Source organism: Pelodiscus sinensis, chromosome 3 (assembly GCF_052426305.1).
Source record: "Pelodiscus sinensis isolate ZL-2025 chromosome 3, ASM5242630v1, whole genome shotgun sequence".
Lineage (NCBI taxonomy): Eukaryota > Metazoa > Chordata > Testudines > Trionychidae > Pelodiscus > Pelodiscus sinensis.
The window spans coordinates 53394506-53420868 of NC_143054.1; the positions used below are offsets into that span (position 1 = coordinate 53394506).

General features: G+C 41.2%; 1 protein-coding gene across 7 annotated transcripts in view; it reads left to right on the forward strand.

The window, feature by feature from the left end:
• The window catches only part of COL19A1 (collagen type XIX alpha 1 chain), a 368607-nt gene that overhangs the window by 70182 nt on the left and 272062 nt on the right, over positions 1-26363 (forward strand). For all 7 annotated transcript variants that reach the window (XM_089777104.1, XM_089777106.1, XM_089777105.1 and 4 more), the window contains exons 5-9: positions 157-280; positions 653-928; positions 7061-7141; positions 9498-9623; positions 10036-10098. In XM_089777104.1, coding sequence (XP_089633230.1) covers positions 157-280; positions 653-928; positions 7061-7141; positions 9498-9623; positions 10036-10098 — 670 coding nt within the window. The remainder of the gene's footprint in view (positions 1-156; positions 281-652; positions 929-7060; positions 7142-9497; positions 9624-10035; positions 10099-26363) is intronic.

Sequence of the window (26363 nt, forward strand, 5' to 3'; positions counted from 1 at the left end):
ATTATTGTAACCTTTGTCATCGGTAGGGTTTCATGAGTGTAAATGAGATCACAATTTGATACTGTGTGTTGAATGTGTGTCTGTTTTATCCTTAGGTTCCTCCCTCCCACTTTCTTTTCATTTATCAGAATAAGTTGAACCTTTTTTTCCCCATAGGCAAATATTTCCAAATGGGCTTCCTGAAGAATATTCCTTAATAGCCACATTCCGTGTAAGACGCAGCACCAGAAAGGAGCGGTGGCATATATGGCAAATTTTAAATCAGTATGACATCCCACAGGTAAGAATATATTTTATTTTTCACTTAGTTTTCTTTTTTTGTTGGAAGAGGCTATATAGCTTAGTGGATCTTTTACCTATGGAATCAGATCTAATTTATAAAAGACAAATCTGCTGTTCTGAAATAGCTTGATAGTTACTTATTCAAATCTTAGAAATACAGAAGTTTAGTAAAATGTCTCCAGTAATATTAGAATGAAAGGTGTGTTGAAATGTAGGATGGATGGGCACTGAAAAAGTTCCATGAGAGAATCTTTCATGATTCCTGCCTAATCTATTCTTTTAGGCTATTTACTTATTTTTCATCCTAGTTTATGTTCAGTCTTATTTGCTTGTAATTCTGACTTATTCTAAATTATGTTTCCCCCCACAGGTGTCTGTCATAGTTGATGGTTCAAAAAAAGTTGTGGAATATATAGCAAAATCTACTCAGGGAAATGTGCTATACCACACCTTTAAAAATCGTGAAATTTATCCTCTCTTCGATCGGCAGTGGCATAAGCTTGCCATTAGTATACAGTCAAGGATTGTTACCCTCTATGTGGATTGCAATGTGATCGAGAGATGGCAGACTGTTGAAAAGGACTCCATTGAGTTTCAAGGAAGAACTTTCATTGCTGCTCGAGCTGCAGATTACAAGCCTGTAGATGTGAGTTGTACCAGTGAGATGACACTTAAAGAAAATGGGATAATATGGAAGTCATGTTTTAAAAATACTTGTAATAGCACAATAAAGAAATATATGAAAAAACCCAGCATGCAAAAAAAAAAGAATACCCATTGGGTGGACTAGTAAAACTCTGTTATTCTAAGTGAGCGGTATTGTCTGAATAAGGACTACAGAATCAGGTCCCCGTTTTCAGTATTAGCTACATTTCTGTATCCATTTACAAATGAAAATTATTTTGGCTTATTGTTGTTATACCATTTAGGACTCAGTTTATAATAATTGTTTTGTGCTTAGTTTTTAACTTTTTTATTATTTAAAATGTCATTGAAAAGGAAAGAATGTATGACATTTTTAGTCACTCCAATTATTTCCTTGGGATCCATTAAATCCTTCTCCACCCAAACATGGAATTTGTATGAGTCTGAAAACAGTATAATTCATGCAGTACAGTCAGGGAAACTTCATAAGATAATACTTATTATCTTTAAATAAAATGGTGTAGTAGGTGCTCTGCAAAAGTGTCAGGGCAACTAAATTTTCCTATCTAATGACAAAGGGGCCTTTTTCTGCTGTTTGAGTCAACAGAGGAACCCTTACATTTTATAATCTGTATTCTAATCCAGAGATTTCCGCTTACATTTTCTTGTGCAAAAACTCGAGGAATTTATTTGCAGTTATGAGAAATGTTAGCTTCAATATTGAGTACACATCTGCGTAGCAGGTTTTAAGCCTTCTGTATGAGGTTTAGACTGATGGCATGAAAGTACTGCTTTCTACACTACACTATCTATATTGTCACATTATTATTGCTAAGTGTTTTAATTTATTTTATATTATTAACATAACTCAGCATTATTGCAGAGCTTGATCCTGCAGGGTGATGTATAGTTTGGTCCTGCTCTGGAAACACGTTTAAGCATGCTTCAGTGAAACTACTCATACACTTGAAGTTAAGCAAGATTTTAAATTTGTTATTGGATGGTAAGTACATAAGAATGGCCATACTGGGTCAGACAAATGGTCCATCTAGCAGTGGCTGTTGCCAAATGCATTAGAGTGAATGAACAAAACAGAAGATTATCAAGTGATGCACCCTGTTTCATCAAGTCCTGGCCTCTGGCAATCAGAGGTTTAGGGACATTTGGAATCATGGTCTTGCTTCTCTGACTGTCTTGGTTTATAGCTCTTGATGGTCCTGTCCTTCCTGAACTGAACTCATTATTTTCTTAACCCAGTTATACTTGGGGCCTTCACAGCATTCCCTAGTAATTAGTTCTATAGGTTGACTAAGCAATGTGAGGCTGTATCTAGACTGAAGGCTTCTTTCGGAAGAAGTTTTTTTGGAAGAGATCTTTGGAAAAAACTTCTTTTGAAAGAGAGCGTCCACACAGCAAAAGCACATTGAAAAAGTGATCTGCTTTTTCTAAAGATAGCATCCACATTGATTGGACACTATTTCACATTTAAGTTGTGATTACTATGGACAGAGTGGCCATCAGGGCACCTGTGCTTTTTCCTGAAGGCCTCTTCTTTAAAAAAAACCAACCAAACAAACCTCGTCCCCGTCCACACGTGCCTTTTTCTGAAAGACAACTTTTGGAAAAAGGCTTCTTCCTTGTAGAAAGAGGTCTACTGCTGTTGGAAAAACCCCTGTGTTCTTTCGACTTTCTGTCAAAAGAATGTAATTGCAGTGTAGACATACTGGCTACGTCTACACTGGCCCCTTTTCTGGAAGGGGCATGTAAATTTCACTAGTCGTCGTAGGGAAATCCGCGGGGGATTTAAATATCCCCCGCGGCATTTAAATAAAAATGTCCGCCGCTTTTTTCCGGCTTTTAAAAAAGCCGGAAAAGAGCGTCTAGACTGGCCCCGATCCTCCGGAAAAAGTGCCCTTTTCCGGAGGCTCTTATTCTTACTTTGAAGTAAGAATAAGAGCCTCCGGAAAAGGGCACTTTTTCCGGAGGATCGGGGCCAGTCTAGACGCTCTTTTCCGGCTTTTTTAAAAGCCGGAAAAAAGCGGCGGACATTTTTATTTAAATGCCGCGGGGGATATTTAAATCCCCCGCGGATTTCCCTACGACGACTGCTGAAATTTACATGCCCCTTCCGGAAGAGGGGCCAGTGTAGACATACTGAGATGTGCTTTCTTTTGTTTCTTTAAACCTCCTGCCTATTAATTTGATTGGGTGCTGGTTGGGTAGTGTATGAAGGGGTAAACAATACTTTCTTATTCACTTTCTCCACGTATTTCATGATTTTATATGCTTCTCTACCATATCCCCACTCAGTCATGTCTTTTCTAGCTGAACAGTCAAGGCTTTTTAACGTCTCTTCTCCCTTTTTAGAAGCTGTTCCATCCCCCTAAAATTGTTTGTTGCCCTTCTATGTTCCTTTTTCAATTTTAATATATATTTTTAGATGCCGTGATGAAAAGTGCAAATAATTCAGAATGCAGAAAAGTGCAAAAATAATTCAATAATAATTCAATAATTAAATATCATGGACTTATATAATATAATTATGGTATTTTATGATCTATTCCTTTCCTAATATTCCCCAATGTTATGTTAGCATTTTGACTGATGCTGAACACTGAACAGATGTTTTCAGAGAACTATCCACAAGATTTTTTCTTGAACAGTAACAGTTATTTGAGGCACCATCATTTTCTATGTATGGTTGACATTATGTTTTACTACTTTGCATTTTTCAATACTAAATTTCATCTACCATTGTATTGCCAAGTCACCCCATATTATAAGATCCCTTTATGATTCTTTGCTGTCAGCTTTAAACTTAACTATTTTGAGTAATTTTGTATTGTCTGCAAAGTGTACCTCTGAAGTGTTTGCCTCCTGATTGTTTACCCCCTGTTTCTGTTCATTTCTGAATATTTTGAATAGCACTTGTCCCACATCAAATTCCTTGCTGCGGGATCCACTATTTATCTTTCTCCAATGACTACTTACAAAATAAGCTTTGTTTTCTAACCAATAAATTAGTTATTGATCCATGAAAAGACTTTCCCTCTGATCCCGTGACTGCTTAGTTTGCTTAAGAGTTGTTCATGTGGGACCTTGTCAAAGGCTCCCTAAAAGTCTAAAGTGCACTATATCGATTGGATCACTTTTGGACACATGCTTTTTAACATCTTCATAAAATTTGAATAGATTGATGAGGCATGCATTCTCAACTAAAGCATGTTGACTCTTCATAAACATCATGTTCATCTACATGTCTAATATTTCTGTTTGTTCCTATCATTTCAACCAGTTTGCCTGGTTATGAAGTTAGGTGTACTGGCCTGTAATTGTCAGGATTGCTTTGGGAGTCTTTTTTGAGAAATTGGTGTTACATTAGCTATCTGTCAGTCATCTGCTGCAGAAACTAATTAGAATGATAGATTACAAACCACAGTTCTGCAGTTTCATATTTGGATTCTTTCTCAACTTTTGGATTAATATCATGTCTGGCTCTAGAGACTTATTACTGTTTAATTTATCAGTTAGTTCCAAAATCTCCTTTAATGATACCTCAATCTGGAACAGTTCCTTGCATTTGTCACCAAAATGAATGGCTCAGCTGTGGAAATCACACATCCTCTGCAATGAAGACTGAGGCAAAGAATTCATGTAGGTTCTCCATTGTGGCCTTATCTTCTTTGGGTACTCTTAGGCTTTGGTCATCGAGAACCCTGTTGACTGTTTGGCAGGCTTCCTGCTTTTGATGTTCTTACACAAAAAATAAACAGCAACTTTTTTTTTTCTTTTACTAGTTGTTCTTCAAATTCTTTTTTGGTCTGCCTAATTATACTTTTCTTTTTTTTCCTGCTTACTTTATTTGGGATATATTTTTAGTTTTATTCTGTATTATGGTGGGTTTAGTTTCCATACAGCTTACAAAACTGAAATGTCTGTGGTCACTACTTTTAATTTCCTTTTAACTAGCTTCCTCATTATTTTGAAGTTCTCCTTTTTGAAGTTAAATGGTACTGTGTTGTGTTTCTTTGGATTTTTTTCTCCTACAAGAAAGATGTATTTAATTCCATTATGGTCACCATTACTGAAGTGTTCAGCTACATTCCCCTCTTGGACCACATCCTGTGCTCCACTTAAGACTGAATGAAAGATTCCCTCTGTCTTTCTGGGTTCCAGGACCAGCTGCTTCAAGAAACCCTATATGGTGTCCAGAAATTTTCTCTCTGCCTCGTGTCCTGTGATAACATGTACCTAGTCAACAAGGGGATAGTTGAAGTCCCCCATGATTATTGGGTTTCTGGTTTTAGTAATCTCCCTCAGAATTTCAAAATCGCTATCATCATCCTTTTCAGGAGGTTGGTACTGTAGTCCTACTTCTGTACCCTTATTATTCAAGCCTGGAATTTCTCTCCCAACAGATTCTTTGATCAAGGTCAGAGTACTCAGCACATTACAGGTTGAAACCCATATTTACTGAAAATGTATAATGCCTCCCACCACCTCAGAAACTGCCCTTAAACCCAAAATACAGCCCCAGCCATTAACACAAAATAAAAGACCAAATTTTCAGTTTAATTCTCTAGCAGGAAATGTAGGGAAACTCCATTTGCATAAAGCTGATGAAGGCCTTGGAGATGGGTCCAGTATCACCAAGCACTTTCACTACTCCCCAAAGTACAAGGTGTTTTGGGGAAGAGAGGTGGTGTGCTGGTGCCCGAGGAGGACTGAGGAGGAGTTGTAGGAGAGTAGAGTCATGCTGTGCCAGTTCTCTGATACAAAGTACCCTGTGCAAGTGATTTCCATTAGTTCAGTGACCTATCTGCTCTAACATCTGCCAAGACTATCATCGGCTAACTATAATCAGATTCCTGGGGCTACCTCCTATCTGACAAGTGACCCTCAAGTCTCCAGAAAAAAAAACTTGCATATAAAATCTTGTATTCCTGCACTTCAAATGATGTTGTGGAAAGGGTTAGGCAAAGCCTGTCCAACATGATAGATCAGTCTCTGGCTCTTGAGGATTTCTAGAGGAGGATCATTCTAGAGGTGTGTGACATTGAGAATGCACTTCACTGGGTGTATAATACTCCAGTCAGATAGGAAGAACAATGCAGAGGATTACAACTTCCATGAAGACAACTAGGTCCCATTATAGGATTTATACTAAGAAGTACAGGCAGTCCCCGGGTTACATGGATCCGACTTACATCGGATCCCTACTTACAAACGGGGTGAGGCAACCCCGCACTAGCTGCTTTTCCCCCTAGCAGACCAGGGAGACGCGAAGCTAGCGCCCCACCCAGCAGACCAGGGAGACGCGGAGCGGCTTCTCTCAGCAGACACCTCAGCTTGAGAATAAAGGACTGAGGGAAGTGAGGTGTGGTGGGAGAATAAAACTGAGCTCTGGAGAAATGTTTGGCTAGAGTTTCCCCTACAATATGTACCAGTTCCAACTTACATACAAATTCAACTTAAGAACAAACCTACAGTCCCTATCTTGTACATAACCTGGGGACTGCCTCTATACTCGTATTCATACTCGTGTGATTTTAATTAAGTTCTGATTTTGTTTGTTTCTTGCATATTAAGTCAAACAAGATATTTCAGAATGATATATTATAAAGGCAAGTTTGGAAAATACAGTAGTTTCTACTACAGGTTGAACCTCTGAAACCTGGCTCTCTCTTGTCCAGCAGGACCATGGATGCTTCTGGGCCAGAGAGCCCGGTAGCCTAAGGGCCGGAGGGCCAGCTGTGGCCAATGGGGTTGGCAGCCTGGGGGGAGCATAGGACTGGAACTGGAGTTCTCTAGAAGCCTGCAGCAGCACAGGGCCAGAATCCCACCACAAGCCCATAATCATTGGGCGGAGCCAGAGCCCCCACAGTAGCTTCATGGGGCTGGGGCCCTATGGCAGCCCATGGCAAGGGGACCAGGGGTCTATTGCAGGAGCTGGATCCTGGGCCGCCTAGGGAGAAGGCAGCAGCTGGAACTTCCTCTGGTCCAGCAAATTTTCTCATTTGGGATTGGTCAGGTCCCGACAGCGCCAAACCAGGAAGGTCCAACCTGTAGTACCTAAACATAAACCTCTTTTTACTGCAGATATACATCCCTTTTCTTTTACATTTCTTAACAGATTGAACTTGGTCGCCTAACAATTTATTGTAACCCAAAATCTGCAGCTCAAGAGACCTGTTGTGAAATATCTGAGGTCATGGTAAGTTATTTTGCAAAAATGTAAATATAAAACTGAAAATGCATTAATCATCTTTTTAATGATAACATTTTCACCTTATTTTATTTAAAGAGCATAAAAAAGAAGTGTGGTAACTTTAATAGGATACATTTTCAAGGCAATCTCTTGCTAGGTGAGTCATTGGAACGTGATAGCATTGGCAGAGCAGCACTTGGGTGAGGGGCGCTGTTTAAATGGAGAACTCTGAAGACTGCCATGCCCCTTCTTCTAGATACCATAATCCATACTGATTAATAGCTGAGGAATTCACAGGTACAGGGATTAGAATATAGGTTGTTCCCACTGAGCTAACGGAATGTGTGGTTTCAGAAGAGAGAGAGACTTTTATACTTTATTTTCACTTTTACTTATGATTCCATTATGTGTAGACAGTGGGGCTTGTGGAAGAGGCATTATAAACCTGTATAAGATGGAATGGTGGGGAGGGGAAGGAAACAGGACAGAACATTTGTTAACATATTTTCATTGCACTACTCTAAGGAAAATGGAAATAAAGAACATAATAAACAGCTGGATGTCCTGTGCCTGATACCTATTTTTATCTCTGATTCACTTTGCATTTTTTGGATATACTTATAGTCAAGCAAGGGTGCCATATTAATTTAATTCAGTGGTATTATTTTTCTCCTTTGCTTTGACAGATACAAGATATGTGAGCTTGAAGTCATTGGGATTACTCACATTTTCTTGAAGCTGAGCATGTGATTAAGTTCTTTGTTGAACTAGGTCCATATTTTCAAAATAGTTGTACCTGAGTTGTGCATGCAAACATGGGCACTAGCACACACTTACCTAAATGCAGATTTGAGAAGAAGAAGCTAAGAGGGAGGGAATTTTAGATGGGTAGGGCAGCTTGGATGCATGATTAGTCAGGCTTTCACCAGAATATACACATGGATTTGAGAGGGAAGAATGGGCTTCCCAAATCCTCAACGTCCAAAAAGGGAAACAAACCATTGGATGGAGGACCACTAGTTTATCTCAATTGTAAAGAGACAGGGAAAGGAGAGAAAAATTTGCCATGATTAGAATAACAGAATACAGTGTGTTTGAGCAAGGAATAGGGAGATGTGAGGTCAGAAATGTGATGTGAAGCAAGCTTTTGAAGAAAAAATTCAGTTTTCAATAACACTTTTATGTTCAAATACATTTCATCATTTTTTTCCTGGTGAGAGAAACTTCCTCCTCAATATATAAACTCCTGGGCTGAGTATGATGGGTGGCATTTCTGTTAACTTCTTGTGCATGTAAGTGCAATGATTTTAAACTGGCTATACCACAACTACAAAATGTAGTAATGTACAGCTTCTGTTGGTGAGAGAGACAAGCTTTTGAATTACACAGCAGTCTTCTTCAGGTGCTTTTTCAGCTACCTTTCCATATTGAATTTATAGCATTCTTAAAATACAGTTCAATTACACTGATAAAAGAAGCTTTGAATACTTGCATATCTTATTCCAGAGCCAAATGACAAAGTGTCCTGTACTGATTATATAAAATGAATGGTGTAAACATGTTACTTTATTATAATCATAAACTTAGTTGCTTGAAATGTTACTATCATATGCAATTTTATATTTTCTGATTTTATAAGCCTTTCTTAGCAATCATAAGGGCTAAAATTTCATTTTTTTAAAATAAAAGCTTATATTGTAAAGCAAAAATCTGAACCAAGAGAGATATTCTGGGTGAAATGGCAGTGACCCTGGTTATTTATTAGAATATGCCACTAGTATGCCTCTTTCTAGTCAGCTTTCAGTATATGTTACATGTAGATTCAGCTGAGATTGTTTCCAGACATTTGAGCACTGGCTTCAGTTTTGGGGGTGTTCAGACTAGTAAACCCAGAAAGTTACATTATAAAAGTGACAAACCATGTTTGCCCATGAGTTTGCCCTTCTGACTTGTAATCATTTTCCGGAGTAATAAGGTGGCTCTGTAGCCTTTTATTCCCCTCTTGCATTTTCAAGGAAATTTGCTGCCTCATCTTCACTTCTTTCATTGGTAGGAGGCTCAGGTCTCTTTTTCATTTGTAGGGGACCAGGCAGGGGACAGTCTGACCCTCAAACTGTCACAGGATAAATAAAGGATTTTATAATGTTGTATTGCTCCTATAGTGACTTCTATTGTATTTAGTACACAGGCAGGCCTGGGTTTAGTGTCAGTAAGGAAGGGTCACACATCTGTAGTCCTCATTTTACTGGGGTTGCATGCAGTAGTAGGAGACAAAAAAAGCTGAATAGGGACAATGTTTGGTTTTTACTTGTCAGTTACCAGCAGTGGACTCAATTCAGAATTATCCTTATTTCTATTTTAGTGCCCTCTGGAGGACAGGTTCATTACTCCTACTTCATCACCCGTGACTGTTCATGTCAGCAAAATACATGCTCTTCCAGTAACACAGCATGAGTCTAAAGACCATTGCCTCTGCCTTCCAAACAAAGTATGAGAGTCTTCTTCTACACATATATCCTTTATCTTGCATGCTTTGCAGATTCTCAGACTGCTATTTCTACACCATCCTGCTGTAGAATTCCTGATTTTTTTAGGATGTGCAGAAATGGTTTATTTCTGTGATGCATTTATCCTTATAAAATAAATGTAAATTACATGAATGGTTGTTAGCTTTACAAGATTAAATGCCTTGAAAGCACAAAACAAATGGACTGTTTCTGGATCATTTTCAAGACCAGTGTCAAAAATGAAAACTATTCTTAAACTATTACATTTTATCTTTGTTTATGTGAGAGCCTACTAATTCCCTATACAGTTATCTGTTTCGTGTTGAAGTCTGTGTTAGAAAGAGGGAAAATAGCATACTTTTCTGTGATCTGAAAACTCATTTTTTTATACAGGGTGAAGCAGGATTGCCAGGAGTAGCTGGTTTGCCAGGTCAGAAAGGCGATAAAGGAGAAAAGGTAAGATACCAATCACTTATGACCTCTGCCAAGGCTTTACCTTTGTTTCTTCCTACTTTCCATGACAAGACAGATTATACAGCTTTTTTTAAAATCACTTAATACCTCTGTTTAAATATAATAATATAAATATAAAATAAAATATCTGTCTATATATTTTAGAAATGTCTGTCTGTCTATCTATGAGTCCATTTGTTTAAGAACTCCTAAACAATTAGAGCTAGGACCACCAAATTTGATGTGTAGCTTCCTCTTATCCTTACTTAATACAAGGTCAGAGTTTGGTTGTGCCATGACAATGGGATGTTCCTGGAATTCGATTGTTTTTCATAAAATGGAAAGAGAGAGGTCTGACAGGAGGAGCAGTTCTATTGTGGAATGACCAGAGGGGAGCAGCAAGTGACCCAGTCAGAAGTCATTGGCCAGCAGTACCCAACATCCTAACCTGTCACAGGGAATAGCTGCCAGCTGCTATGTTCTCCGGCCCCGGGGGATACTGGTGAGCAGCCCGCATGGCCCTCTGCAGCCTCAGGGCCAGCACCGGGGAGTACTAGCAGGAGGCAAGCATGGCCTCTTCCACCCCGGGTTGGGCACAAGGTGAATCTGGAAGACAGTGTATGCGGCCCCACCCTTGCACCAGGCCAGCCCCTTGTCATGCTGGCAGGAGGCCTGTGTGGCCCCCCTGCACTTCCAGGTTAGACCAAGGGCAAAGCCTGCAGCCAGAGTGCACAGCCCTGCCACTTCTCTGGCTGGACCTGACAATGCCAGGTAAGTCTACTAGTATTGTAATAAAACAGAATGGCACCCATCTTGTGTTCCCTCCATTTTCCTTGTGCTTTTCCGCTCTTCCCCACCACTATTCTGGACACTGCAGGGAGGGAAACAAGAGACCCAAAATGTGGTTTAACCAAGCCACCACTTTAAATAACATTTGGAAATTGTCCAGCAATAAATCATCCAGCAAAGGTCATCCTTCCTTCATCATCCATACAAAGCCTCTCAGCAACGTGTCATGGTCCCTAGGTAAGATGCTTTTTCACTCCTCCTGTTGCCCCACTGCACCTTTTTCAATTGGCGGGCCTGTGCCTTCATCTTTCTTTGGGAAGGGATCTTTGATCCAACCACCTTGACTTTGTCTTTGGGTCACATTTCCCTGGTTACCAACAATGGGTTTTTTTTTTAGATGTTGCAAGAGGCTTGGCACCTGCAAGAGTTTCCCTCTGGGAGATTGTGAACAGTGATAGGATGCACTGACACAAACCACTTCTCCTAACAAAGGGTATGTCTAGACTGCAGGCTTCTTTTGAAAGAAGCTTTTTCAGAAGAGATTTCTGAAAAAACTTCTTCCGAAAGAGAGCATCCACACAGCAAAAGTGCTTTGAAAAAGCAATCTGCTTTTTCAAAAGATAATATCCACACTGAATGGATGCTGTCTCGCATTTAAGCTGTGATTACTATGGATGGAGTGGCCATCACGGCAACTGTGCTTTTTCCTGAAGGCCTCTTCTTTCCAAAAAAACTCCCTCTTCCACGTCCACACACACCTTTTTCCAAAAGAGCTCTTTCTGAAAAGGCATTCTTTCTCATGGAATGATGTTTACCAATGTCGGAAAAACCCCTGCATTCTTTCAGTTTACTTTTGGAAGAACGTGATGGCAGTGTGGACATAACTCAGGTTTTGTTGGAAAAACGGCCGTTTTTCTGAAGAAACCCTGTAATCTAGATGCACCCAAAGTGGGATTTTTTTTGCCAAAAGGCACACAGCACTCAGACATGGATTTAAAATAACAAAGCCCTGGATATACTTTTTTACTCCCTTCTTGACTCTCCCTTTAAGTCTGTAGGAAGACCTGACTTAATTCTGGTGCCATTCCATTTTCCCTAGGCACCAAGTTACAGTCTTCTTGCTGAGGAACCCTGATTTCAGTCAGTCTCTGTATCAGCCTTATGACATCCTGAGCATTTACATCCACTCTACCTGAGGGGCAGATCATTGAACAGATCAGTGTCTTTTGATCCTCAGGTTCTCAGCCTTGGGATATAGTTCTGTAAGGAGAGTTGGAGCTGAGTCATCTCTCTTTGTCTAAACATGGATATTGTGTTAGCAAGGATGTTCTTCATCTTGGCTATTCATCTTTCCTTCATTTTCAATGGTCCATATATAGATATTGCAATGAAGCACCCCTTTTGCGGTAACCATGCATTCAGGTAGGCTAATCTCGTGTAGGGACACCCAAGGAAGAGATGGTACTTTAAAAATAAAGTTTCTTAGTTTTCCACATAATTTTTCCTCTATCTAGGTCTATTTCTCCCTTTAAGCAGGGTTCTCCCAGCTTGGGCCTTTTCCCTCATATCAGATCTCTTGTTGCTGCCTGGGATGAATCCTACCATAGAACGGAGTGTCTGTGAAGATCTGCCAACTGCCAACTCCTTGTTGTGGCAGCATGCAGTTCTAGATAGGCTCGGCTTGACACTGTTTGGAAGTTCCTTGACCCCAGGAGTAAACTTGCCAGAGATCCTCTTACTAGGGGCTTTCTTTCTTTAGAAGCCCTCCACCCCTCAGAGCTGAGCCCTAGTAACTCTTTATATTGCTCATTAGTTTCCACCCAGCCATGTAGGGATTTGATTACTTCCAGGTGCATCGGAGTTGCTCCATTCTTCCTTATAGCAGCCTGTCACAGGTAGGCCAACTTCCTGGAATGTGTCTGTGTTATACTAGACAGTATATGCCCTAACCCCATTTCCTACATTCTTTAGGAGATGCCTTCCCTAATCCACTTCCTGTTCTGGACTCTCAAGGAGCCAGATGCCTTATTGAACAATTATCTTCCCTGGGCTTCTGCCACCAGGAGTCATCAGCAGTTTTCTTGGCTGCCTAACCTGCAACATTTGCAGATTCCAAGACTATCTATAGTTCCTTCTTGCATAGCTGCCAGAATCTAATCCTGTCCCCTCTGGAGAAATGTACCAGCTCTTCCTAAATAGCCTGGATATTAGATATGCAAATTCAAGATGAGCAATCACCAGTCTACCCTGTTCATGTAAATTAGATAATAGTGGATTTACCTAGCTCCTGGTCTCATCTGTACATAAGGCCAGACAGTTCCCCTTCCAGATCCTTCCCTGTGGCATCTCAGACCAGGTTATGGTTACCTGGGAAGAGTCCTGGTTCCACCCCTAATCTCAATTTGTCCTTATTTTTAACTCTATTATTTTATTAAATCCCCAGATGCACTCTGATCCATTCACTAGGCTGAACATCTTAGCTGGGTGACTGATCAGTCTTTGTTTATCCATTTCCAACTAGGTCCATCGCTCCCTTTAAGTAGTGTTCTCCCAGCTTGGGTCCTTACCCTCATAACTGGTCTCTTGCTGCTGCCTGGGGTGAATCCTTCCCCAGAGCTGAATGCCTATGAAAATCGGCCAACTGCATCTCCTCTTTGTGGCAGCATGCAGTTCCAGGTATGTTGGGCTTAACACTGTTTGGAAGCTCCTTAACCCCAGGAACACGCCTGCCAGAGTTCCTCTGATTGGGGGCTTTCTTTCTTTAGGTGCCTTCCACCCCTCAGAACTGAGCTCTGGTAACTCTTTACTCATTAGTTTCCGGCCAGACATCTAGGGATTTGATTACTTCCAGGTGCATCTGAGTTGCCTCATTCTTCCTCATAGGAGCCTGTCACAGGTACGGTGAGTCCCTTGAAAGAGGTCACCCCTATTGCAACATGACACCATGTAGTTCCTCACCCTGAATTGGACATGAGTAAATTCTTCAAAACCTCCAGCAATATCCAAATATTTAAGGTCTAGCTCCTTTGCACCAGGACAAAATTGTTCAAGAACCAAAGTTCCAGAGGTCCAGCTGCACTTGAATACCCCTGCTCCTTGCTGGCTCCCAGTGCCAGCTCTCAAATTCTGCCTATGTCACGCCCTGAATGACTTAACAAATTGTTACCAACATGGACCACTGCCTGGTTTCTACTTTAGGCTCATTCCACTCATTCCTCACCTCATCCCTGCACCTAGCCACAGCCAGTAGTAAGGGAGCAAGAATTCCCATGCTGTGTATCTTTCACTGTTTTCTTTCAGATCCAATTAGCACTATTTGCCATAGTGGAGAACCGCAGCCCAATATTCCCCATTACATCAAATTAACTCTCAGGTCTGGCTCTGGCATCCACTTTTGAAAAAGAAACCCCGTTTCATTCACGACTCATCCAACGTTCAGTTGCCTCTCCATTTCTTAATTTGTCTATAGTAATAAATTGGGCCTGGCTGTGATTGAGGAGGCAGCTGTCGGCCAAGTGCAAGACGCCCATCCTATGGGCACCACCTGGGATATGAAATTAAAGATGTCCAAGCTTGTCATTCATGCAAAATAATCTTGGCTTAGGTACACCAGCCCTCCTAGCCAAGTTCCTCAACCCTGCCAGATTATTATCAGTGAGTAGAGATACCCGCATCCGTGTCTAACTCTGTCTCCAGGCAAGCCAGGCCAGTGTGTCTGTGTGTGTGTGTGGGGGGGGGGGGTTCTTTTCTTTTGCTGGCTGTACTCCTAATCCACCAATCACCCGAGAAGAGGCCAGCTGGCTTCTCTCCTCTCTCAAATCCACCTTCTTGCTGCAAATAACCATTTTTCCCTCAGCTGGCGCATCCTCTAATTCAGAAACCTGATCTGCATCCCACCATTCACTCTGACACTGTACCATACCTCTAGAGCCTGAGCACAACCAGGAACATATCTTGGGATGTGGCCCAATGAAAATAACTTGACCCTCAGAAACCCCAAGCAGAATAAACTCCCAGTGGGTAGTGGGCTTAGCTAGAAATCTGTTTAATGTGAACCTTACTCCTAAACTGCAAGCCCTCCACCAGTTTTCAGCAGAACAAAGGAGAAGTTAGAGATCATTATTCTAGGTTTTACCCATCATTCACTAACTTCCTCAGATGAAGGTAGTTTCTCAAGAGATACCTCCCAACAAAAGAGAGTCTGGCAGATCATCTATCCTGAAAAACCCTGCATCTTTTTTACCCCTTTTAAAAATAAAGTCTCACCTCTTGCTACACAATGTAAAACTTTCTACAGATGTCAAAGTTTGGAATAATTTTAGGAAATCTACTTGTATAAAACATTCAGCTCTGTTGAACATCCTTCCCACACTTTGCCCTCCCTTGTTAAGGAAATATTGCTGGAGTCCCCATAGCACCGTGAGCTCCACTATGGAGGAAGCTATTCTCACTATTAGTCATGCTCCTAGACAGGGAGCACTTGAGTGCCTCCCACCCTGTTTTTACATGGTGTTCTCCTGGGGAAGCAATACAAACCCTCTGTTTGTATTTGTGACAGGTTGGCTCACAGGTGCTGATCATACCATTGAGCCTGCCTGCCTGCCCTCTGGGGCACTCCCATCACCTGGCCCCTAGCCAAGGAACAGAGTTGGGGTAACCACAGAGTAACACAGATGCTAAACAAGCTCAGCTCTGTGAGGGCTTTCATATGGGGATTTGATAGCATCCAGAAACATAACCCTCAAAAGAGACCAAAATCCCAAATCAATTTGTTTTACTCTGTATAATAGTTTTACACAGAGAAAGCTTATAAAGATATTTGTCCCCTTTATGGCTCTAGCCATAACCCTATCCTAATCTGCAGCCTACCAGGTATCTGCAGTGAAGCTCATAATGCAGGCTGATGCTAGATATTCCAGGGTGTATGACAGCCAAAAATTGCAGCTTTCAGGTGCGGAATTTATTAGTTCTAGAGAATATTTTTAACTGCTCTCAAAGCTTTTCAAACAAGTAATGTAAGTATTCTGCAAGTACAAAAAGCCAGAAGTCATAGGGTATTTGCCTGAAGATTACTGCATTTTGATATAATTTTTTAATATTAGTTTTCATCTTTCTGCTGAACTAAGAACTTTACCTTGCTTCCTGTTTTGGAAACAGCTTCCACATCTTTAACATAGTGTGTGGCTATTCGAAGTCTTGCTTAGGTATGCATTGATTACAGTGTATTTTAGATCAGGTGATATAAACAGCCAAGTATATCATAGCTAAAATAATATCCCTGGTAGCAGCTTGAACAATAATGTATTTTAAAAAACTTAAAAAACAGCAATGGTCTTGTAGCACCTGAGAGACTAACCTCAAAAATATATAGATAAACCCTGCATCTTTTTAGAAGAAGTGGGTTGTGCCCACAAAAACTCATGATGCTATTTATATGTATTTCTTGGTTAGTCTCTAAGGTGCTACTGGATCATTGTTGTTTTTTAAAGTTTGTTTAGTTACAGACTAACATGGCTACTCCTCTGAGACTAAATGATGTATTTAGTGAACATGCAGCCCATTTTCCTGTCTTTATTGGAATATTACTGAGTTAGTGGAAAATATTCCTTGTTGGTTATTTACTTATTCTTTTGAAGTGAATATAGAGCTCATGAAAGGTGCTAGGCAGACATCTCTGGAGAATTAAGTATTTTATTATAGCAATAAGCTGCTCCAAGATGTACATTCATAGGCTATTGGAGAATTCCCTCAGTATAGCTGAGTGCCTTCAGACATCAAAGAGCCTATTGATGCACATCCTGGAATGGTTTATGGCTATTATATTATGGTTCATTAATTTACATTTTAATTAAAAGAAAAGAAGTGTCTTTCCACTAGGAAAAAGACACTGAAGCAGAATAAGAGAAATTACTAGAAATAACGAACTCATGGAGGACAGGAATAGTAGTTTAAAATTGCCCTTCTATCTCCTTCTGTCCTTCCTGCTTTTCCTCCTCCTCTTCTTCCCTTTCTCTCTTACTAAATCCCCAATTCAATAAACAGAATTGGCAGCCTTAAATCACCTCCCAATTTAGGCACCTCAGTCCCTCTTAAGCTAAAAAGTAATTTGGCAATGTTTAAGTTATATTTTTAGGACATGAAATGGTATAAGACTCCCAATTAAGTTTCTTAGGAATTTAGGACATTGGCAACAGGAGGCAAACACAGGAGATCAGAGGTGGGAAAGGCATGTTAAAAGCTTTGCTGCTTCTGAGGCCAAAACTCGTAACATGATAAATGGTGTGGTTGAGAAATAGAGCAGAACAAAGAAAAAACATCTTCTATACTTTCTATTTTACTCATAGTGGTGAGAAACAGTCTCTTCTCTCCTTTGAGGAAGAAGGCTCAGCTGTTCATCATTAAAAGTTGGTGCATCATGAAAAAGATTTAACCAGCCATTAGAACTTGGCTGGGGAAAATTGGAATTCTCAGCCATTATGCTCTGGTGTGCTCATCTAATCATACACAGAGTGTGCATAGCTCAGGCAATAGAGTCTTTTCAAGCTTCTCTATATTACTCTGCCAGTGCCCTCTCTTTTCATCTAGGAAAGAGCAGTGGGGGTGGAGAGGGATGGGACACTCCTTAAAGGAGAATGACGTTAATTCTTCTTTGAATGCTTTCTCATGTCCATTCCATTCTAGGTGTGTGTGCTTGCCACATGCACGGGTGCCAGCAGTTTTTCTCTAAGTGGTATTAATAGGGAACTGGCTCTAGCACCCCCTCTGGAGTAGCATGTATATGCCATGATATAAGGGGTGCTGCTGGCTCCCCCACGAGTGATGGTGCTGGAACTACTCATTACCTCCGCAAGCATAGTATAACTCAGTGGTTTCCTTCTGTGTAGTCTGAAAATAATTAAGTGTTTCTTTTATATTTTAGTGTTAGTAATAATTATTCTAGATAGTCCCCTTATGGGACTTTTGCCCAGGGCTGGGCTATCACCCGTTTCCTGGGATTTAAGTTTTGTGACTGCTATGTAGAGCCAATGTCAATCGGCAACCCACATCAAAGCTTCTTGAAGTGTTTGGGTGAAGCCTACATCAGTGACAAGTATCACATCTGCAAGAATGTCAAGCCAGGAATGAAAAAAAGAGCATGACATAAGATTGAGAACACTCCTTATGGAGTCAGCCCTCGCACCTGTCTCTGAGCCACCAAAGTCAGATTCAAGCATGAAGTATGGAGGCATCGGTGTGAAGTGTGCCTCTGGCACTGATTTCCTGATACCAGTTCCAGCCACTGGAAGCTGGAAAAATGTTCAAGAAGCACTGAGGATGGAGCGTGTTCTCTAGCTTCACATGGGGTGAGGGAAAAGGCAGCAGAGGAGCACAGACCCTCAAGGGGTAGAAGGTCTCCACAGCCCTGCCACGCCAGGCATTGCTGGCCAGATTCTCTAGTCTGCCAATGGACTCACTGTCCACTCTGTATAGTAACAAGAGATTCTGAGCTGCTGAAAACCCCATCCACATTGGAGGCCATTGTAGGTGGCCAAAGACATTGTCTTTGCCAGTGCCATGAAACCTTGCCTCAGCAGGTTTTTCTTCAAGGGGAAGCCATCACTGGGGCCTGCACCATGGTCCACATCAATGCAGCACTGAGGTGGTTGACGTCAAAGTGTTGATCCATGGGGATGCATGTCTACCTGCTCACACTGACTGGAGTCCCTGTCATCATTCCTGGGACTCTCAGTGCTGGTACCCTGTAGGATGGTGACACTCACCCAAGGCCTGGCATGTGATTGAGGTACACCAGTTCTCAGAGCAGTGCTGGTCTCTAGACAGGAGAAATTGCTCTCTGGGACATAGGTCTGCAGTGGAGCCACAACGTGGCAGATCCCTAGCACAGAATGAGAGATTGTTGGGCCCATGGTACTCTCTGGCTTCAACTAGGCATCGTTCCTTGCCATCATGATCCTGGTTGCTGGACTTCCAGTATTGCTCAAGGAGCTTTAGTGTCAATCAACAGATATCCATCACTGATCCACCGAGTTCCCTCTTTTGCCTCTGAAAAGCTGTCATTGAGATTTTGAGACTAAGTACTGGGGAGGATATCAGGAAGACTCAGAAGTCTTGTTGGCATCACAGTGGTCTCCTCACCTTCTTTAGACAAAGAGGAAGAGGTATAGGGGACACTTGAGTCAACTGCTTTCAGCCAAGCATGGAGAATACTGCCAGCTGCTTGGCCCCAGGGTCAGGGTCATGCTCATCAGACAGCAGATAAGCAATTGCCTCCCTCCCTCCCCTAGCATTGGATGTGGGTTCTGAGTCCAGTGCCCAAGAGCCTCCTACCAGCATAGAAACTTACCCAGACATGGAAGTGATGCCCAATCTTTACCTGAGCTCCACCTATTGTCCACACCAGAGGCTGTGTCAGGGTCATCCCAGTCACTGCCTCAGGATGATATTGATGCTGAGGCATATGAGGAGCTGTTAAAGACAGTTGTAATAAGGTGGAGGACTTGGTGGAACCCTCTGATGGTCTGTTCAATATCCTGGCCACTTAAGCCCCATCCAGGGTGGCACTTCCTGATCATGAGGGGGTGACAAAGCTGGTGAAAGCCCTCTGGCAAACCCCTTCTTCCTCCTGCTCCTCTCCAAGCAGGTGGAGAGAAAGAACTATGTCTCTGCTAAGGGGGTTTAAATATCTGCGCATACACCCAAATCTGGTTTGATTTCCAAAGATGAAGGTTACAAGAGGCTGGACTTGTTTGGGAGGAAGGTTTATTCATCTGCCAGACTCCAGCTCAGGGTGGCCAACCATCAGGCCCTTTTATTCCTGGTATTTTTCACATTCCTAAGACTCTGTCTCATTCTGAACCTACAAAATCTCAACAAATATCTCAAGAAGTTGAAGTGCCACATGTTCTTCCTGGCTTCTACCCTGCCTTCTATTGATGCAGAAGAGTGCTATGCCACCGTCCATTTGAAGGACACTTATTTTCATATAGTGATATACCACAGACAATACTTTTTCTGCATTTCAGAGTGAGGACTACTCACTACCAGTTTGCAGTGCTTCCCTTTGAGAGAGCAATAGCCCCAACGGTGCTCAACAAATCCTTAGCTCAGACATCAGGGTATCCAGATCTCCCCATATCTTGATGACTGGCTTGTCAAGGGTTACTTCAGGTCCCAAGTCCAGTGCAGTGTAGGAATATCTATGTGCATTGGGCCAAATTATATCCATCCATTCACCCATTCACTACATTTCCATATAACTTACTAATAAAACCATTGTCTAGTATGTGTGAGATAGGCAATTGGTGCTTCTCTTTGCACAATAGATTCATTTGTTGAAACTGATTGGAGATACTGTTTTCAGATTTAAGGACTAATATATCATGAATCCAATGTTATATTGTCATGTAAATACATTTTATTGGACTTCAATCCTGAACTTTCAAATATATGTTTTTAATAGCATGTGTAGCAAAACTGCTGTGAAAACTCGGTGGGTCCTGTGCTTCTGATTCTGGTGGATTTTGCTTGCCTCAGAGGCTCATAGCAGCCCACAATTTTAGGCACCATGCCCAAGGCTTTAGATTGCTGTTTGTTGAGCTCTTTTCATCATTGGAGAGCATATAGTAAAATGGAGAATAAACTCCACAACTATTTTCCCTGAGTGAAAATGGGGAGTTGAATGTTTGAGGGGGAGGGGGGAACCTGGGCCCACCCTCTATTCTGGGTTCCAGCCCAGGGCCTTGTAATAGTAGATGCCTATGTGAATCCCCAACACCTGCTATAAGACAGCTGCAAGACCCCTGGGCTAATTCCCAATACCTTCCCCAGCACCTTCCTTCTTTCCGGTTCATTCTTCTAGTGTTCAGTTGTTTTCTCCTTTCCTCCTACTCCAAGTGGCACCCTCCTTCATCCTCTCAGCTACATGCATGCCCCAATTGTAAGCAAAGCTTCTTTTTTAGCCAGTCTGAACTGGTTTTCTTAATTACCCGCAGGTCTCCTAATTAGCCTAGGCTGGCCTGACTCTTCAGGCTTGGTCAATTAGCCCCAGATGTTCCACTGTCCCTGATTGCCTCTGCTGGTTCTAAATCATCCCCTCCCTTTTACTCTGGGAACAAAGATCTTTTTAGTCAAAGGCTTATATATCTCCCTTCACTACTTTTTTATAGCCTTCTATATTGACCCTGTCATACATGTCTTCAGGATTGAGATATGAATTGAATTAAATGTGTCATCTTGAAGACAAGTTACACTTGTCATTCTTTTTAACACGTTTTGTTTTAGATCAGTTTTTCAGTGTATGATCCTACAATTGTAATTCATGATAAAAGAAACAAGAAACCATCTTTAGTGTTCAATACTAGTATGTACTTTCTAATTTTACAATAGGTACCCCACATAATGGGTGCATGGCATAAAAATTAAACAGCCAATTGTCTTTAAGGCATTCTGAAGAGTTAATGTAATGAGATGTTAAAAAATAGTGCTGCAGGTAGTATCAGATGTGCAAAATTCAGACCTGGATATGGTTTGCATTAAGGAAAGGAATATGTTGCTTTCAACTAGGGATGTGAATAGTTAACCAGTGGGGGCTGGAGAAGCCCCCTATCTTCTGTGGGTAGGTAACTGCTACAGTTCTGCAGGGTCCACCATGGGTGGGGAGATGCTCCAGCTCAGCCAGACTCCAGACAAAATTACTGAGGTCACCTCACTCCAGGAGGCGGGATCCTGGTTATGGATTGGTAGAACCTGGATTTAGTCACTTAAGTCCCTGAGGGGGAGGTTATAGAATATACCCATTCTCCTCAGAGTAGTAGGATGAGGGCATGAGACATAAACCTGATCTGAGGCCTAGCTAACAATGGACAAAACATGGCAAACATAAAACAAAGCTAAGCTGTGAGCAAAAGCAGACCCCTGTTCACAAAAATTGGCAAGAACAACGCTGAGACTAATTGAGACTTATCATGAGTTGTAAATACACAGCTTGTTGAAAAAGACCATGGTACCACTCCCCATAAATACTAACTGAGGTTCAGTGAAAGGTCTAAGATAACAGCCTGATGGAAGTTTACTCCCCATAAATACCAATTTAAGTTCAAGAAAAGGTAGAGGTTGATACATGATGGATGCAGATGGTCTAATCAGATCATGAGGCACAAAATGATTGGTGGTAATCTGGCAACATTAGAAGGTGGCAACCTCACACATCAGCAGTGATGTGTTTGTACCTGTATATACGGTGGTGTCTTGGGAGGACAGTCTTTGAATGGCCTCGGGCGGAAATGGAAGAGTTCCATTGTTTTGAGCCATTTCATTGTTACAAATGTGTAGAGGTTCAGTAGAATCTATTGACAACTATTACTGTCCTTCGCTTACCAATAAACCTGGCCTGGCACTTTCGATCCTTATCTGATTTTTGGTCTTTGGGGACTCTCTTGGAGTCTGCTGTAAAGACTAAGTGCACAAGTCTACACGGTCCATATCATTGAGCACACACACAAGCAGCCTTCTGGTTATCATCATAGACGGAGTCAGAGACATGCGAGGACATCACAACAGTGAATCTTGGCTCCTGCTAACTAACAGCATTGCTGAATGGCTGCCTGAATAACTGTACTCAGCAGCTCCTATTGTCTGTTTTAGGCAGCTCTTCACCTAGCTTGCTGGCTTTTGTGAATCACATTCTTAAGTGCCTAGTTATAAGTCCCTTTGAGGAGCAGGACCATAATGGCCTAGGATTAGTGTATTCTTTTCCTGCTACTTGTGTAGGAATCAGATCGTGTCCTTGCCTCTCTCCAATAGCTTTTGTGTGTATTGAAGATAGGCTATTTGTAGAATCATAAATGGTTAGGGTACGAAGAGAACTCAGGAAATCACCTAGTCCAACCCCATGCACAAAGTAGGATGAACCCCAACTAAATCATGCCAACCAGGACTTTGTCAAGGCGGGTCCTAAAAACTGCTAAGGATGAAGATTCCACTACCTCCAATATGTCTAGGTTACTCTAGATCCTATTCCTATCCTCCAGTGTATCTCCCTCTTCCACCCAGCTTAGTGTCATTCACAAACTTGCTAAGAATGCAATCCATTTCATTATCCAAATCATTAATGAAGATGTTGAACAAAACTGGCTCCAGGATTAATCCCTGGTGCACTTTGCTTGATACCAGCTGCCAAGAAGACATCAAGCCATTTATCATGACCCATGGATCCCAGTGATCTAGTCAGATTTCTGTCCACCTTACAGTCCACTCATCCAAGCCAGATTTCTTTAATTCGCTGGCAAAGAATCATAGAATCATAGAATAATAGGACTGGAAGGGACCTCAAGAGGTCATCGAGTCCAGCCCCCCGCCCTCAAGGCAGGACCAAGCTCCACCTACACCATCCCTGACAGATGTCTATCTAACCTGTTCTTAAATATCTCCAGAGAGGGAGATTCCACCACCTCCCTTGGCAATTTATTCCAATATTTGACCACCCTGACAGTTAGGAATTTTTTCCTAATGTCCAATCTAAACCTCCCCTGCTGCACTTTAAGCCCATTACTCCTTGTCCTGTCCTCAGAAACCAAGAGGAACAAATTTTCTCCTTCCTCCTTGTGACACCCTTTTAGATATTTGAAAACCGCTATCATGTCCCCCCTTAATCTTCTTTTTTCCAAACTAAACAAGCCCAGTTCATGAAGCCTGGCTTCATAGGTCATGTTCTCTAAACCTTTAATCATTCCTGTCGCTCTTTTCTGTACCCTTTCCAATTTCTCCACATCTTTCTTGAAATATGGCGCCCAGAACTGGACACAGTACTCCAGCTGAGGCCTAACTAGTGCAGAGTAGAGCGGCAGAATGACTTCACGAGTTTTGCTTACAACACACCTGTTGATACAACCTAGAATCATATTTGCTTTTTTTGCAACAGCATCACACTGTTGGCTCATATTCAACTTGTGGTCCACTATGACCCCTAGATCCCTTTCCGCCATGCTCCTTCCTAGACAGTCGCTTCCCATCTTGTATGTATGGAACTGATTGTTCCTTCCTAAGTGGAGCACTTTGCATTTCTCTTTATTAAACCTCATCCTGTTTACCTCTGACCATTTCTCTAACTTGCTAAGGTCATTTTGAATTATGTCCCTATCCTCCAAAGAAGTTGCAACCCCACCCAGTTTGGTATCATCTGCAAACTTAATAAGCGTACTCTCTATCCCAATATCTACATCATTGATGAAGATATTGAACAGTACGGGTCCCAAAACAGACCCTTGAGGAACTCCACTTGTTATCCCTTTCCAGCAGGATTTAGAACCATTAACAACAACTCTCTGACTACGGTTATCCAGCCAATTATGCACCCACCTTATCGTGGCCCTATCTAAGTTATATTTGCCTAGTTTATCAATAAGAATATCATGCGAGACCGTATCAAATGCCTTACTAAAGTCTAGGTATATGACATCCACCGCTTCTCCCTTATCCACAAGGCTCGTTATCTTATCAAAGAAAGCTATCAGATTAGTTTGGCATGACTTGTTCTTCACAAACCCATGCTGGCTATTCCCTATCACTTTATTACCTTCCAAGTGTTTGCATATGATTTCCTTAATTACCTGCTCCATTATCTTCCCTGGGACAGACGTTAAACTGACCGGTCTGTAGTTTCCTGGGTTGTTCTTATTCCCCTTTTTATAGATGGGCACAATATTTGCCCTTTTCCAGTCTTCTGGAATCTCCCCTGTCTGCCATGATTTTTCAAAGATCATAGCTAAAGGCTCAGATACCTCCTCTATCAGCTCCTTGAGTATCCTGGGAATACTGTGGGAGACCATATAAAAAGCCTGCTAAAATCAAATATAGCACATTCAGTGCTTTTCCCATATTCACAGAGCCAAATATATCATCATAGGAGACAATTAGATTGATCATGCATGAGTTGCCCTTGGTTGACTGTTCCTGATCACCTTACACTCCTCTAAGTGCTTCACAATGGATTCTATGAATGCCTCCTCCAATTTTCCAGAGACTGTGATGAGGCTGACTGGTCTGTCATCCCCTAGATTATTCTTCTCTTTTTTTAAAAAAGATGGGCTCTACATTTGCCTTTTTCCAGTTGTCCAAGACCTCCACTGATCACTGTGAGTTTTCAAAGATAATGGCCAATGCTCTGCAATCACATCAGCCAACTCCCTCAACACCCTATGATGCATTGCATCCAGTCACATGTTTGTGTGTGTTTGTCTAGCTTTTCTAAATAGTGCTTACTCTGTTATTTCACTGCTGAGGGCTGCTCACCTCGTTCCTAATGGTTTCTTTAATAAGATAAAAAGTAGACGTTAAGGCAACCTGAAAATATGATATAGGAACAACTTCACAGTCCAATTAGCTATGGAATATAGCTGTTTTCAAGTCTTTAGGAGGAAACTCTGTGTACTGTTATGAAACAGTTGTGTAAATTTAACATAGTTGACTAGTTAGTAAGTTGCTCACACTTAGAGCTTTTCCACAAAAGTAACATATAGAACTGTGTGAATTTATAACACACAATATGTAAAAGCATTCTCTGAATATACAATGTTTCTGGTCTCTCTCAGCTGAAAGTGGCATAGGAAGCAAAGTATGATGTAACATTTATTATGTGGGTGATTAGACAAGGAAACAGGAGTAATTTCTGCTGTTCAGAAATGGTGCTGCTGTCTACTTGTCATTCACATAATGAAGATTTTATTCTTCTATTGGGATTGAACTAACTTGACATAACTATATTCAAGAAAATTTCAATATGAAGAAAATTTTGTAAAAAACCTAATCATTGCCTTAGTTCAGTGGATTTGAATTTTTGCATGGATACACACGTGTAACTCATTTTGCTTGATTTGCTGATCCCACTCGCACACCATTAAATAAGAGTTGCCAGCTGGATTGTGCAGGTGCAATAATATGTATGGTTTTCTGTGACTGGATGTTGTGTCAAGAGAGGACAAAGACAGAGACAAGGGTAAGGGATTATAGGTGACAGAGAAACATTAAATTATGTAACTTAAAGGATCTTTTAGTTCAGGTAGGAATCATCTGGTGAAATTGGCTTTTAGAAACATAACCAGAAAACATGACCTTCAGATTGTAGACTTTCTTTTCTTTTCCTAGTGTCTAATTCTGTAGCCATTTCCTCCCATTGAGAAATACTTATGTGAGGTAATGCCATTGAAATCAGTGGATTACTGTCATATGTACCATTAACTGAAAAGGGGCTGCAGCATTGAGCTGTTAATTGCTAGGAAGAAAGGTTTTTTTTTTTTTAGATAAGAGTAGAAAAACTTTGATTTGTGATTATTAGAGTGTCTAATATTGTTTCAGTGTTTTTGTTATCTTCCTTTATTTTAATTTCAAAACTCCACAGATTCTCATACTTGACATTATTAATGAAAATTTAGATGTGTGATATTTTTTCACTTGTTTCTAAAAACAGTGGTCCAGTTTCCCAT